The following is a 15970-nucleotide window of genomic DNA, read 5'->3' as shown; positions in this document are numbered from 1 at the left end:
CGTGAGCTTGCACATGTTGTCTGGTCCTTGTTCTGGCCATATATGTCTGTCTGTTGGGACCCGCTGTGTGCCAGGCACATAGGTGTCTTAGGTGTTAGGAATACAGCTGTGACCTCACTGAGGTCATCTTCACTCTGAAGGACCTTACATTGTAGTGAGGGAAACACACCAAAACATATGATCAGATAAGAAGGGGGACGTCAGGTTTTGGCAAGCTCTGTGAAAAGGTTGAAACAAAGCCTTGTGAAAGAAAATCACTGTGGGTAGACAGATGGCATTCTAAGGAGGTGAGGTGAGGTGAGAACTGAATGAAGAAGAGGGGGCAGTCTGGAAAGATCTGGTAGCAGAGCATTTCATGGAGAAGAAACCAGTGTAAAGGCCCTGGGGCAGGAAGGCAGTCAGCACATTTCGGTTTCCACAGGAAGACCGTGGTACTGCCATAGGGCAGGGCTGTGCATGGGGGCGGGGTTTGCAGGAGCAGACCATGCCGGCCGGCTGGTTGGTGGTGGTGCTGCGATCTTTCTTTATAAGCTTAACTCTAGTATCTTTCGCTCACTTTAACTGTAGGAAGTCCAAAAAGAAGAAATCAGCTCCCGGTATTTTGTCAAGTGGACGGATTGGGCAGATTGGAAAATTCAAAAATGGGACGTTGATTCTGAGCCAAGTTGATATTAAGAAAATAAATTCTTCTCTAGTGGCTGAATGAAGTGCTTTATGAACTGAAGGCATAGGGACGTGCCTTTGTACTGAGATGGGACTGTACAGGACTTCTAGACTATTCTTATTTATTTCTTGTTCCACAGACTGCTTTTTTAGGGAAAAAATAAACTAGAAATTATAAGTCTGGTTGCTCATGTCTTTTTGATGGTGACAACCACGCTGGGCCTACTGCAGGGTGACTGTAACGTAAACCTGTTGAGGAGTGAGCTGCCAGCTGGGTTCACCAGGGTTCCACTCTCTGGTTCTGTGCGTTTGCCCGTAATAAGATTTGTCATAAATTGATTGATTTATATGCACTGATAATTAGCTTTAAATTACCATTTAATTTTCTAAAAATGATTTAATGCTGCTATATCATGAAAACTAAGAATGAGATCATTTGTCAGTTATTTTGTGGGGAAAGCAGTTTCAATTTTCAGTCTCAAGTATATAAAATCTACTTTATAAGAAGTTACATAAATAAAATACAACTTGTGTGTGGTATATATGACTATGATGATTAAATAATACAACGCCTGAATTTGACTCATATCTGAGTACCTACACGTAAGAGAATGTTTCCTCCTTCAAAGTGATCCCCTTGGGCAGCTGAAAGTAAGTTTTTTGATGGTATTCTCCTTGCTGAAAGTGTCTGGAACTTCTCGAAGTTTATGGCATATTTTTTTTAAAAAGTCTTCAATGCTGGCAAACCATTTTGACTATTTTTTAGTTGCCAAAAAATTCAGATCCAAACCTAGTAAATAATAAAGTTTTGGTCATGACAGAGGGGTATGAATGGCTGGCTTTTTTACATGAGTTACAGGCTGACTCAGAAGGCACTGGCAAGTGAGCTCAGAAAATGTTTTAAATGGAAGCAAAATTAGAATTAGGGTTTTACTCCCCAGGTTTATCTCAAAAGGCAGTATTCATTAGGGTGTGTTTTGATAGTGTTTAAGAGTAATTTTTAAAAAAGATATAGAAGATCCCAAAATGACAAAGCACTAGGGACATTCTCAGGAGCGAGAAATGACCTTTGCCATTAGAGAGGGTTGGCTGAGCTCCCTTTGTTTTTCAACAGAGGGCCAGGGGACGAAGGTGCTCCACTTCTGTCCCGGCCTGCCATAAGCTATTATGACTCATACAACTGAGCACTTGGCCAGATTCTGGACCAGAACCCCAGGCTAGTCTATTCTGGAAAAGCATGCAAATCCCAAGTGTAAATCACTGGTTATGGTTTCCCCTTTTAATTTACTGAGTGACTGTTTAAAAAAGTTTTTCTGACCACAGGGTGCTCTAGGAACACTCTGAAGTTTAGGGGCTGAAAGAAAGCACCTGTACTTTCAAGACCAATGACAAAGCTTTAAACCATGCTTTCCATTCCCCTTTAATAATGTTTCCTCCAGCAAGGTTAGCAGCCAAGAGAATGACAATGAAGAAGTCAGTGAAGGCAGATGGTTATGACTGAAACGTTGGCAGCAGCCACTGAAGGAGGATACCCACCTTTAGAGTGGTGGGAAGGGTTTTCTCGCTGTCTTAATCCCACTGTTCCCCTTGGTAGGGGTTCTTCCCAGTCATGGACACACCTGCATGGTCAGTCCTTACCCCACACAATGCTACTGCTTACAGTCACTCCCAGGGACCCTCCAGGAGCTTGTGATGCCTGTCCCTGCAGCTCGGCCCTGTGGACCTGGAAAGCCTGCTTCCCAAAGGGAGGGACAGAACACAGCATGTGTCCCCCTGAACCAAGGGTGTTGCTTGGGTAAACAGCCACCACCTTGCAGGAGTGATTATCTGACCATCAAGAGGAGACAAGGCTGCTGTCACCCAGAGAGGCAGAGAGGAACCTGTGCCCAGATTGTCCACTCAGGCACCCCTTGCCCCATTTTCATGGTAAATAGACAATCACAGCTGTCTTGGACTGAGGGGGGCCTGGGAGCTGAGGCCCAGAGCCCCCAGGTGGAGGACCAGAGTCATGGGGAGCTGAGGTGCTAGGGGAGGCCAGGGCTCCAGAGTGACAGAAGAGGCAGTGACCATAGCTCCATACCAGCCACAGTGGAAGAAATGCAGCTTGTCCCCCTAAAGGTCCTCATTGAAGCTCCTCCACTGGAATTCTGGAAAAGTGCTCCCCAAACCCGAGTGAAGCACAGATCTGTGGCACAGGAGTGACTGGTGGACATTGTGATGTCCCTTCATGTCGAGGGGTGAGGTGGTCCCTAAAGTGGACTAAGGGCTGAAGGCTGTGGCCTCGGCACTTTCAGCAGCCTGAAAGGGGAGGCCCAGTCAATGAATGATTGATGTGAGGGCACTGAAGCCCAGTCTTCACACCCCCGCTCGGGACAGCTGCAGAGCCTGGGGCCTTCACTTGGTCTGCATTACAGCCAACATCTCCCTGGCCCAACTCTGCTTCCTTCTCTTGACTTCAAGAGCTCCCACTAATGAATTTCCTGCTCTTCAGTGACTGGGGCTACAACTGTCCCCACCCACTAAACTGTGATCTGCAGGAACTGAGAGTGAGAGGCTGGGTCTTGGGCTGTTGGGGGGTCCACGAAATGGTTGCTCTTGAGAGTCATAATTTGAGGAAGGCAACAGGGATGGTTTTTGGGTCAGACAAGCACACTTGTTTGTGCGGTTGAAGAGGCTGGTTAGGCACCCAATACTCTTGGATTAGTTAGGAAACAAATCTTAGTTTCCACTTATCCATGATCAGTTTTTATGCATGAATTTATCAACCATATGTTAACTGTTGTCAATTTCCAGCTTTATCACCTCTTGCAGAAATGAATTTCACACGTGCTGCTGTTTGAGATAGTACTTTAGAACTTTGTCATGTGTAATCCCCTCAACGTTTCTGGGCATGTACCATGTTGAGCCTGGCGCCTGACAGCACACAGGCCCTCTGGGCCAGGGTGGGGTGGCCACCCCTCATGCAGTCTCTGCTCTCTCTGGCTAGCAGTCAGACCTGTCGCCCAGCAGACATTACAGACCATACCTTGTTTTTTAGTTGTTGGCAGTGTCAAAAGAATTTATTTCAAATCTGCTTGAGACAGTGGTAAAACTCAGGTTATCCGAAAGGTAATACACAAAGTTCAACCAACCCCCAAAGACCAGGAAACACAGTGTTTGCAATCCATAAAATACAAAGGCTTGTGGATACTGATACAAAAATTAGAAAAAGTATTCCCCTCTTCCCCCTCCATGGTTGCAGTGGAACATGAACACCAAAGGGACCGAGGGCTGCCACCAAACAGCAACAACTAGTGACAAAGTGGATGTGATGGGGGAAGGGGAAGGGAGAAAGGCAGGAAAATGGAAGTGCTGTCTACAGCCAAAACAAGGAAACAAAGCTTCTCTTTACTTTTTAAATTCCTTTGCCAACGTTAAACAAACATCTCTCATGCTAAATACAACAGTTTAGTGTGAAAGCAGGAATTCTGCGTCATGCATTTAACATTTTCTGCTCTGCTCACTCTACCCTTGCTCCTGGTGCTGAGGACGGCTGGTCCCCAGGAGTGGAAGGTGGGAAGGCCTTCCCCAGGCAGGACTCACTTAGGAAGCACTGTCATGTTCCTGTTTGCACGGCTGAAAGCCGTCTCTATTTCAAACCCAAAGTTTGTTTTAGACTCTCAGAGCCTCCTCAGCACCCAGCCTGGTCATCAGTGCCTACCTCACTTGCCCAGGAGGCCCAGGGTCCTCCCCAGGACTAGTGCCCCCAATGAGCAAAGCCCTGTGAAAGAGGACCAGCGCCTCCAGACAAGCCTCCCCTGCAGGTCTCACCTCTCAGCTCCTCCTCCTGACTGAAGTCAATGTCATTCATTGGAAAAGCCAGGAACCCACCTTAGTGGACAGCACAGGTGAGTTCCCAGCATGGTGCTGAGGGAGCACCATCCCCTTTCACCTGTTTTTGTGCCCAACCAGCCTTCCAGACTACAGTTCAGGTGCAGCTCATCATACTCTGCTGCTCTCTCTGCTGAGATCTATGGAAACAAAGGAGACACTCTATGGGTGGGGGACCTCTTAGATACCAGAACTAAAGGTAACTAAGGAGTCAGAAAAGGGAGGGGTCATCTCTTTTTATATTTGAAAGGAACTTTGGCACACAGATGCCGTTAGGACTAACAATGAGAATGCCAGTACGTGGCCTGCTTACAGCATCTTTGCGGAGTGCACAGGCCTCATGGGAATGGGAACATTTGGGGTGTTACTTTCTTTGTTCATAGGAATCTTGTTTTAAATGTCAATTTTGCCCCATAAGGCTAGGCAGCTGTGTAATAAATACAGTCATTGGAGGCTTGGATAGAGGACACCAGTCAGAGGACAGACACTCTGAATAGTCACGCCATGGGCTTGAGTCATTGAATGTGAACCATTAGCCCTAGACTCAATAGATGACAGTCTACTTTTTTTTTTTTAATTTAAAAAATATTATTCTATAATCCTCACAATACATTAGAGGAGGTAGGTTAGTATGACTAGTCCCATTTTCAGGTGGGGATACCGAGGCACAGAAAGATTTAAGAGATTTGCCCCCACACATAACCTGGACCAATATCAAAGCCAGGTTAAAAGATGAGTTTCTGAGGGCTGAACTTAGTGTCTGATATACCCTGCCCCAAACCTACTCCTGTTTATTTTACATTGAACGTTCAAGCTGCCAGGATCCTTCTCTCCAAGGAGGAACCGCCAGGAACGGGATGCATGTGAATGGCCACAGGCTTAGTATTCCTGCAGGACAGTCTTGAGATGCCCCAGGATCAGTCTAATGGTATCTCATTCAGTTTTTAACCAATTAAAGGCCACAAACCCATTAAGAAATTTCTGTCGCTTTCAGTCAACAGAGGTCAAGGAATGGGGTTGGGGACTGGGGCATCTTCAGTGGCTACAAAGTGAGGCCGAACAGGTTGGCTTCTGTGTCCAGCTGACCCCATCTTCCCTACTTGCCCCACCTGGTCAGACACTGGAAATCTATGGAAAAGCCTGGGCTTGGGCTCCCATGTAACACTTAAGTAAGTGGGCACACCCCCATATCTTCTCTTACTCTGCATGTCGATATATGACAAACCACTATCATTACCCAGTGGTTCTCAACCAGGGTATCCTCTAGGGGACACTTTTAGTTTTCACAACTAACTTGGGGGTTGTACTGGCATCTAGAGGGTGGAGGCCAGGGACACCACTAAACCCCCTCCTGTGCACAGGACAGCCACACCACAGAGCGTTAACCACTCCAAATGTCAACAGTGTTGAGGCTGAGAAACCCTGGCACCATCCACATGCCATGTCATTGTGCATTTTGGTATTTGCATGCTGAGTCCCCTGAGGATCTGTGTCACCCTCGGCATCTCACAGCCAGCAGGTGGCCATGGGCCGGCAGCAGCTTCCTCTGTGAGCTGTCTGCTCACCTGTGCAGAAACACGCCTTCACAGGGGGCCAAGGTTTACACGTGCAGTTAAGATTAAGGCTGAGATGCAGACATCCCTGGAAAAAGGACACGCAGGTCCTGCATTCTGTTGCTTTCCTGAGAGTGCTCTGGGCGGTGGAGGGTAGGGGCCCCAAGAGCAAGGATGGACAGGCCTGTGCCCACAGCTCTCGGTGAACTCCACAGTGTGGCCCAGGCTCTCCCTGGAATGCCCAAGGGTGCTGTCGCAACAACAGACTACACACAGGGCTGAAGACTCAGCCTAGAGTTATATACAGTTTGCAGGTCAGTTCTTTTGTGGTCAGGATCAATAATGTCGGCTTGGATTGGAATCACTACACCAGTTAGAAAGAGGGAAAGCGGGACTGGGTAATGTCTTACCTTGCTTTGAATTCGGAGCTAGGAGGCTATGTGGTGAGATGCTACTGGAAACACTTTAAACGGGTTAATTCTAAAAGGAAAGGTATGGACTTGGACCGCACTCGCTCACTGGCAAAGAACGAACTGCAGAGGAACTAAGTAACAAAGGTGTTATTTACAGGGCAGGGAACCTGGCATTTTAAATTATTTTGAATTCCCTTCTCACTGAAACTGCTTGATAGATGGACACCAAGTTATTCCTCAGTCAGCCCACAAAATATTTTTATGTACAAAAATGTCACCACATTGTAAAGGAGCAGGGAATTCAATGGCCAATGGAGTAGCCATGAGCCATGGCTTCTACTCCAATTCCCAGGGCCTCTTGGGAGGGTGACATAAGGCCATGAGGAGCTGATGAGTTCTTGCTTCATGTTGCTGATTTCCCAAAACACAGGCATGTGGCATGGACCTGCCCTCTCTCTTAGGTCCATTCTTGTCCCTGAAAGATGTTTTGTGCTGAAGACAAAAGAGGTGGCTGTGGGCATCCCTTCAAGGTTCCTGGTATCAGCCATATTGCTTCTGAGGGAGTCAGAGAAGGTAGTATCACGCCAGCTTTGGCACCCACAGGACCTCCTGACTGCTGGCTGTGGGGGTGGGCCAGGGTAATTTGGTAGCTTCTCTCTGAATTTCAGGTAATTTCCTTTCCAAAGAGGTCACCGGAAGTTGTCGAATGTTCCTTTTCCCTTTCCACATCACCCTGGGACCTGGGTGCTGGCTCTCGGAGGATGATGCCGAGTCCAGGCTCCTCTTCAATGACGTGGACCCAGGGCTGCCTGGTGACCTTGGCTTTGATGATTCTGGGAGCTCCCCAGCCTTTCATCTGGATTCCACTGCAAAAAGCCACCTCTGCCAGGCAGCCCTGCCTGCCTTCCCACTTTGCTCTTGTTCCTGGTGCACTGTCCTCATTTTCTGAAAAGACATCTCCCAAAGCTTCACTGGCTTCACTGGCCCCAGGAAGCCAGAGCTCCTCTGTGCCCCACTCTCCAAGCTGAGTCCACCCAGAGCTATGGTGGAGGAGTGAAACTAAGGAGTGTGGCAGCAGAGGAGAGAGGCAGCTGTGCAGACGAGGACCCATGCCACCCCGGGGTGGCCCTGGTTGAGGCTTAAACACAGCACCAAACAGCTCCTGAAACCATCAGGCAGCTGGCCCTGCTGGCCACACCTGTGGACACAGCCAGACAAGGCAGCCTGGCAGTCTAGGAGTGGGGCTCAAGGTAGGATCATCGGATCTGCTGAATAGAGGGTAGTCGGGTCTGCACAGCATTGGCCGGGTCACTCAGAAAGCAAGTGCGGTGTTTAAACAAGCAGCTAGAACCAAGTAAACACAGTTGGTGCCGGTTTACAGGCTAAGTTTTATAAAAATCCAATCCAGCAAATAAACAAATTACTCCTCAACCTCCAAAATAAAATGCTTGATAAAATATATCTCTTGTAAAAAGGAGAAAGGTTTACTTCCAGAAGGAGATGGAGGTGGCAGGTGACAAGAAGAAGGGAGGGAGGAGGAGAAAGGTGCTCTGGGGACAGGACCAGACTCTGGGATGAGCTCTTTTTTTGAGATGGACATGACTTGACATGGGTCTCAAGGGAGAAGGTTAGTGTTCCCAGCATGGAGGGGAAGGCTCCCTAGAGCCCCACCCAGCCATGAGGCCTCAGCACACCCAGGCTCATGCTGGGAAGCTGGGAGACAAGGAACACAGTATTGCTGTCTACTTCCTTCCTCTGCAGATGTCCTGCCTGCCCAGACAGAGTAGGACCTCCCTGCCATTGGGGTCACTTCTTACTTTCATGATGACAGATGGGTCTCAAAGCAAAGGTGGACTGGCTCTGAGAGGCTTTCCTGGAGTTTCCCATCTCATGTGCCATGAGTCTGTGCAGCTAAGGGGAGCAGCTCAGACAGGTTTTCAGGTAACCTCTTGGGGAGACAGTTCCAGAAAAGCCATCACCAACTGGAGACTCGTCACAGTCATTCAAATTGAAATTCCTGTGCTTTCTTCTGTGTTTAATAACTAAGAACCGAGTGAATTAATTTTAGCAGATTATTGTGTGTGTGTGTGTGAGAGAGAGAGAGAGAGAGACAGAGACAGAGACAGAGAGAGAGATGGTTGACGAATGAAGGACCTAAGGAAACCATTCTAGAAGGTTCTTAAGAATTCAACGAGAGAGGCAAAGATCAAATGAATGATGTGCCCTTTCTATGGATCCTGTATTAGGTCTTCAAGTAGCAGAACATACTGAAGGCTCCAGGACGAAAAAGCTAAAGAACTTTTCCTGGCAAAGATGGGAACCTGCAACGTTGGAATTCTGAAGAAGTGATGTCCCAGCAAGGGGTGGACACTCGGGACATGGAAGTCTAAAGGGTTTCCTGCCGCCTGCTTTCAGGATGCCAATCACCAAGTTTGCCTTCTCCTCAACATCTACCCTCTCCCCCAAATGCAAGCTTTGAAAACAGATGGCAGGAAACCAAACTGTAAACCCTGAAGACTTTCTCATTCCCTTGAGAAGGGGCCCTTTGTGAGTGTTTGAAGCGTCCAGGTGGGACAAAGCGGGACACACACGCAAGCTCTCCACTGATGGCGGCCTCAGCAGGCCCAGCTCACAGACTTGTTCTCCATCCCTCAAAGAACGCGTGTCTTTAAGATACTCAGTGGCTTCTGGGTCGCACTGTGACGTGCTCATCTGCCCACAGGTCTGTTGGACTTAGTGAGGGATGGCAAGCTTCTCCCAGACACCCAGGCGGGGCTGGAACTGGAGGCTAGTTGCCTGACAGCTTTGGCCGCCCCAGGTTTGTTGGCACTTCCAGTCCTGTGTGCAGGGTGACCTGGAAATGAAGGCAGGGTCAGTGAGTGTGGAGAGGCTGCCACGCAAGCCCAGAGTGCCCCAGACAGCACAGCAGCTACATGCTACGCTCTGCTTGCTGGGGTCCCCACAGGCATCAGCTCCTCGGCATTATGGGTCTGCTGTTTATGGTGCCACTCAGATCACCAATGTAAGATCCACAAGCTGGCGCCGGGAGCTGGTCTGCACCTCTCTGCTCATAATGGGAACTACCCAGCTGCCTGGGTCCCACTCTGCCCTTGTAGCCAGGAGCCTGGGCAAGGCTGGTGCTCAGTGGGTGTACCGGCTATCTGTTTGCTTATATGTTCTTGTGGCCCTCTTCCCTCTCCTACATCTATGCCATTAACCCTGTGGAGTACCAGCCCATGTTTCAGGCTGCCTCAAAGCCCTTTTGTAAGTGAGTGGACACACAAGTCAATCAGCAAGTGGCTGATGTAGACCATCCGTAGTCAGGGCCATAAGCACCAGAGAGCAGGCCTCTGTCCCCATCCCCCTACTCCCTTGGGGAGGAGGACCCTGCTGGAGACAAAGGGTGGCACCTCCATGCACCGTTCCTCTCTCACATCCTCTGTGGGGGCTCCTGAGATATCAGCACTCACTCCCTTAGGACTGGGCCCAGCCCTGAGCTCTACAAAGGACACATTTCCTGCCTGCTTCCTGAGGGGACCAGAGAGGGCAGGGGGAACAGGATGGGACTCAGCACCTTAGGAGTGGTGAACCCCCAACTCTCCTCTGAGGAATAAAACACAGGACAGCTCAGTGACGGCTTGGCATCCTCACTCCAAGGCACATATCTGGCCATTGGGGTCCGGATTGCTTTCCCAGCAAATGAGGTCACTTTGTCTTTCTTACTCTATCCTCCTGCCCTGATCCCATCCACTGTTTTCTCCAAGCTGCTGCCTTAGTGCCTCTGCTCATTTCAAAGTGAACAAGTAAGAATTGATCATGCCATAGAGGACAGCCTCCAGGGAATGCCCAAGGTGAGCTGCAATGTAGTTGGCTTCTCTACAAGGCTGCTTTGCCCAAGTGCCCTTCCAAGGTTCCCAGAGCAGCAGGGGAGCAGCCAGGCAGTCTCTGGCCTGGGGGTAGGCATGGGGGCGAGGTACCTGTACATTGCGGTTGAGGCTAAGGGCTGGCATGAAGACCCCGTCCACGTGGCTGAAGGCCGTGGGGCCCTGCTGCTGCCCGTTGATGAAGAAGGTCAAAGTGTGCTTATTCAAGTCCAGCAGCACTCCCACGGTGGCCCCCTTGCAAACACCGCCTTCTGTCCTAGGGGAGAGAGAAGCCCCAGGAGGGCCCATCACCACACCTAGCCTGGGATGTAGGTGATATCTCAGGAAAATCACTTAAAGGATGCTTGGTTCCCATTGGGATACTCTCACCTAAAAAATACAGCCCCCTTGATGGTACAGGGGACTGTTCTGGGCTTAGGATCCTTCTCTTGAAGTGTACTCACCTGTTATGGGGCCACACAGGAAGACCTTACTCTCCAGGTAAAGCTCTTTACCCTAGAGGAACCAGGTTATTTAGCCCTTTCTTTCTTGATAGTATCTGAGACCTGGACACCAGGGGTTTGGGGTTTTAACTAGTGGGTCCCACGAGAAAACATGGGTAGGGAGCATGGCTGAGGAGGGCTATTTTCCTGCCAAGGGAAAGAACTGAGTCAGTGCCCTCTTCAGTTTTAGCTGAGTGAGGGTGCTGAGATCATGAAGGGCCCCACACACTTCAGCCTGTCTCCCTGGAAACATCCTGGGATTCTTGTGAGGAAGCCCATGGCAGGGGACCTGTGCTGAATCTGGAATCAAGTCCCCATCTGAGTCACCATCCCACAGGTGATCAACTGTGATAAATGTTGGTGATCGTACACTTCATGGTGGTGGAAATTCATACCCACGGAGCTTGGAAGAAGCTTTAATCAGATGATCAGCACTCTCCGGGGGTCTCGGCTGACCTGCCTCCTCCATGAGCTGACTCCCTTTCCCTGTGCTTGGGGATGAGGGCTTAACCTTGACCAAGGCTGCTCTGTCTGGTAAGAAAACCATCTTTGTCCTTTCCTGATTGGGAATGCGCCCATCAGTGGGAGGCTGAGGATGGGGTGAAGAACAAGAAAAGTTGTGAGGAGGGCTTACCTAGAGCTGGGTCCTACAGGTGTGAAAACAGAACTAGAACAATGCCATGGCTGCTATTCGCACACGGACCACCAGGTGTCGGTTGGGACCTGTCTGAGGATCAGGAATGTGATTCCCACCCACCCAAGCGCAGCCTCAGCCCAAGGCACGTGGATGCACCCATCACCAACTTCCATCAGTGGGCTCCTCCTCCTGCCCCACCATGCACACAGAACCAGGTCAGGATCTGTAATTAGCTCAGTGACTTGGGCCACAGTTAACCTTTCTAAGCCCAGGTCTCATTATCTGTACAATGGAGGTAACAACAGGACTTCAGTGAGGATTCAGCAGGATTCTGTAAATCAAGTGGTTCCCACGCGTCTGGTGCAAGTAAGGGCTCTGCAAACACTCCCTGCCCATACTCCCATCAGCAGACAGTGTATCTGGGTCGTGCTTTGACATAAGCAAGCAGAAATGGAGCTGGTGGGCCTGGACTCTGTCTACTTTATGGTCTTTGTGCAGGAGGCTACTCAGCCTGCAATGCCCAGGTGCCCAGGCAGAGGGTGCAGAGGGAGAGAGTGGTCTCTCTCCCCCACGCCTCTGGAAAGACAGGTCACTCTGCCAGTGAAAAGGCAGGTGAAAGGGGGTCTGGTTGGCTTCCAGCGCCCCTAGGGATTTCAGGCAAGTCTCTGTCCCAGACCAGGACCCCTAGGGCCGAATGCAGGAGCTGCAGGCAGACCCAGAGCACAGAGAACCCAGTCACTCGGCTCCTTGAGGCTCCTTGCCTGTCCTGGTTGTGAAGGCGACCCTTAGCAGACCAAAAGGAGACCCACAGCAAGGAGGTGGCTGTCTGTTTGCTCATATGTTCTTCTTGTGGCCCTCTTCCCTCTCCTGCATCTATACCATTAACCCTGTGGAGTACCAGCCCATGTTTCAGGCTGCCTCAAAGCCCTTTTGTAAGTGAGTGGACACACAAGTCAATCAGCAAGTGGCTGATGTAGACCATCCGTAGTCAGAGCCATAAGCACCAGAGAGCAGGCCTCTGTCCCCATCCCCCTACTCCCTTGGGGAGGAGGACCCTGCTGGAGACAAAGGGTGGCACCTCCATGCACCGTTCCTCTCTCACATCCTCTGTGGGGGCTCCTGAGACATCAGCCATAGCTGATGGTGGCCATAGTTCTCCATTCCTGGGTCTTTGGCCAATGCTGGCTTTTGAGGATTTTCCATCCCCCCACCTTGTACACACAAAACATGTGTGGGGGTGGGGGAGAAGAAGAGAAAGAGAATGCTGAGCTATGATGGGACACAGCCTTTGCTGTGTCTGACCAAGCTGCCCACAAGTCCCTGGAGGAGCCCAGACATCAGGGTATCCACAGGCAGAGCTGTACTGGGGGTGCCCTTATAGTATTCAGCTGTGAGCCCTCCAACAATGCCTGCCCCTCCCAGGCCTGCCCTGTTGGGGTCTGCTGCCCAGGTGTAAGGCCCACTAGAGGCAGGGCAGTGAGAAGGGTCAATCCAGGTAGACAATTGCATGGTAATGACAATTGCATGCTCCCTCTGCAGAGACCTGGCCGCAGCCCGAGCCCATCGGCTTTGCAGGGGTTGAAGCCTGGGCTGACGGCATGCACAGGCAAGTGGAGCAGAATCAGGGAGAGAACCACAGCTGAGGATCCTGGGGAACCTGGGCGTGTATCTTGCTGAAGAGCCTAGAAACCTGTTTGTTGCTTATGTTCATTTGGACTGTGGTCACTTCTACCTGGTTAGAGTCAAAGCCACTAGGAAATTGGACACCAACATGGCTGAAAACACATTCTTGATGCCCAAACTTGGGAATGGCAGAAGGGACACGGGTCCACAGGACCCTCATTCCCAAACACCCGCATGTGAGGAGGGCAGGGCAAGGGGCCCACGGCGCACCTGTTGGTATGGGAGTTACAGTGCATGAACCAGCTGCGGTTGTTGTCCACATACATGGCCCAGGCCTTGTCGTCCTTGCCCAGCATCATGTCCTTGACCACGCTGGCCCTGGCCACCCCGAAGGCGGGGTCCGGGTGGTTGTCATACCGGTCCACATGCAGCTCCCAGTAGTGCACGCCCTTGGAGAATGCTGCTGTGCCCAGCACCACCCGGTCGTCATAGCTGCTGCAGGTAGCTGTCTGGTTGTCATTGGATAAAATGATGTCCCGGTGCCCAGAGTTGGGGTCAAAGGTGAACCAGGCCACTGGAGAGGAAGGAGACAAGAACAGGTCACCAGATGGAATTTGCTAGCAGTCTCTTACCTGGGCTCAGAGACACAGGCTTACTTGTGTCTGTTAGGAAATGGCACACAGCACCACATGTTCCTCCCTGTGTGATTTGCACATGCACATACCACCCACACACATACATGCACTCTCTGGTGATCTATGTTCACCCACATTCCTGATTCCACGAACCTAACTTGCCAAGAAACCTGGACATTTGGGCATCCAAGCCCCACATCTAAATGCATTTCCAGAGTCTGGGTTTCTGACACTGTTTCGCATGTTCACTGTTGAACATTCACTGTTGTGAGTTAGGAGGAAGTGGGCATTCACACCCTACCTGGTGGCTGGGAGATTTGAGACACAGAGAGGAAGTGATGTAACCGAAGTCACAAAGCTCCATTCTTCTGTTTCTCAGCCCATCCAGTGGCACCCCCTTCTGCTCTCCCTCTGGTTGTGGGAAGTGAGGCCCTTCCTCTAAAATTATGGCCACAGCGCACAGGATGGGGACTGCCTGTCTTCAGGCCAGGAACTCCCAGGAAGAGAGCCGAGTGAAACTTCTAGTTTATAAAATGTCTCTGCAGGTCACACCATTTTGAAGCAAGCATCACAGTGATGCCCTTGAAAACAGCGTCTGCTCCTGTCCTCTCTCCTCCCTGTCCCGGGGATGGTCCGGGCTCATCCTGTTTTCCTTGGCAAGCAGAGGATGCTCTGGGATAAATGACGACAATAATACCAGATGGGCACCATCCTGGAAACCCTGCAGCCAAGGCAGGTCGGCCTAGTGTAGCGGGACCGACCTCATCGCAACGCTCCTTATCAATGTCATGGCTCCCCACTGAGCGCTCAGCAGGTCACGATGGATGTGGCTGTGCTGCCTGAAACCTGGGAGGGCACAGCTGAGTGTGGGAGCCATCAGATCGGAACTCTGCACTGGGTATTTGGGGAACAGTTTCCCCGCTGCAAGGAAGGCTCAGACCCACGAGCTGGTGTGTGTGCCTCCTTGTGTCTGTGTGGCCTTCTCCTCTCTGGGACTGTCCTGCCCACTCTGTGTCCCTTGTAAGACGGACTTTAGTCACTCTGAGCCTCTCAACTGCTAGTGTCCTTTGCCAAACCCAGCAAATGGAGTGAAGGAACGTCTCTGTCTTTCGTGGCTTACGAAGACAAGGAGCAGGTGAGCAGAGCAGGGACAGGGCTGGGGGGCATGTGCTGCCTCACAGCCACCTCATTCCCTTCACCCCCTCACTGCTCCATCTTAAGCAGATGATGGTGGTTCCTGGCCCCTGGGAAAAAATGTGGGTTCCTCCTTTGGAAGCTCACCCACAGTGAGCCTGTGTCTTTCTCTCCCCCGAGAAACCTTGGGGCTCACCATCAGACGTCTGCAGGACGACAGTTTTACTGTAGGGCCCAACACCGGAGCAGTTGAACGCCTTGACCCTGGCGTTGTAGGTGCTGTTGAAATGGAGACCATCGATGGTGCACAGGGTTTCCTTGCCGACATACACCTCCTAAAAGAGAGCCAAGACTGCTCATTAGCACCTCTGTTATCTGCAGAATTTCTCTTAGCAACATGTTGACATTAAACGTGTTAGGGTGACGGAGTAAGAATTTGGGTAAGCAGTGGCAGGGCACAGACCATGCTTAAGTTGGGCACTGACCCTCACTGTTGACTGACCAGCCCCTCTGCCCGAGACGCTGTGGGGTGTGATGGGGTCCTCAAGAGGCAGGGAGGGACCATAGGCCCGCAGTCTTCAGGACACAGCCAGACCATGTCCTGCCTCTGATGAAGCCAGCCCTTTGACATCAATGCCTCCAGGGGGATAGAGGTGCAGACACCTCCCCTTCCTTCTTGGATGGAGCAATAAAAGATGATTGGTTTCCAATAGGAATTTAAGTTAGAAAAACGATCTAATTATCTAAATAAACAAAATAACCAATAGTTAAAAAAAAAAAGAATCATCACCCATGACGAGAAAAGGCAGAGGAAGGGCGTGACCAAGCAAAGGCAGGTTCAAGTTGATTTGGGCTGGAACCACCCAGGGGGTGCTCCAGGCCTCCCCATATTCTCCTACCCCCGAGGTTGAAATCTTCCACTCCTTGTCCCTTTGCTCCCCTCCCCACCCTCTAGCTTTTTTCTAGGCCTCCTGGGTGAGTAGACATTGCTGCATCAGACGCCAAAGATTATTTTCTCGGGATTGACTTTGTTCCCCGTTCACTTCACACTTACCCTGGTCCTATTCATGTACCCT

The 15970-nt window shown here is 50.6% G+C and overlaps 2 protein-coding genes across 6 annotated transcripts in view; one reads left to right on the top strand and one right to left on the bottom strand.

Annotated features, from left to right (window-relative positions):
* C1H1orf131 (chromosome 1 C1orf131 homolog) overlaps positions 1–9111 on the top strand; it is a 35731-nt gene extending 26620 nt beyond the window's left edge. For 2 of the 4 annotated variants that reach the window (XM_066236045.1, XM_066236037.1), the window contains exon 7: positions 568–1203. In XM_066236045.1, coding sequence (XP_066092142.1) covers positions 568–706 — 139 coding nt within the window. In that variant the 3' untranslated portion in view covers positions 707–1203. Of the gene's footprint in view, positions 1–567; positions 1204–8745 lie in introns of those variants that run through there. The other 2 variants (XM_066236053.1, XM_066236061.1) reach the window with 2 other exon arrangements.
* A 105-nt stretch (positions 9112–9216) lies between these two features.
* The window catches only part of TRIM67 (tripartite motif containing 67), a 44574-nt gene continuing 37820 nt past the window's right edge, over positions 9217–15970 (bottom strand). For both annotated transcript variants that reach the window (XM_066235992.1, XM_066236002.1), the window contains exons 7-10: positions 15091–15229; positions 13396–13699; positions 10477–10639; positions 9217–9353 (exon numbers count right to left, since the gene is read on the bottom strand). In XM_066235992.1, coding sequence (XP_066092089.1) covers positions 9288–9353; positions 10477–10639; positions 13396–13699; positions 15091–15229 — 672 coding nt within the window. In that variant the 3' untranslated portion in view covers positions 9217–9287. The remainder of the gene's footprint in view (positions 9354–10476; positions 10640–13395; positions 13700–15090; positions 15230–15970) is intronic.

The sequence above is a fragment of the Saccopteryx bilineata genome, chromosome 1 (genome assembly GCF_036850765.1).
Source record: "Saccopteryx bilineata isolate mSacBil1 chromosome 1, mSacBil1_pri_phased_curated, whole genome shotgun sequence".
In the NCBI taxonomy this organism is placed as follows: domain Eukaryota; kingdom Metazoa; phylum Chordata; class Mammalia; order Chiroptera; family Emballonuridae; genus Saccopteryx; species Saccopteryx bilineata.
This window is presented reverse-complemented; position numbering and strand designations above follow the sequence as displayed.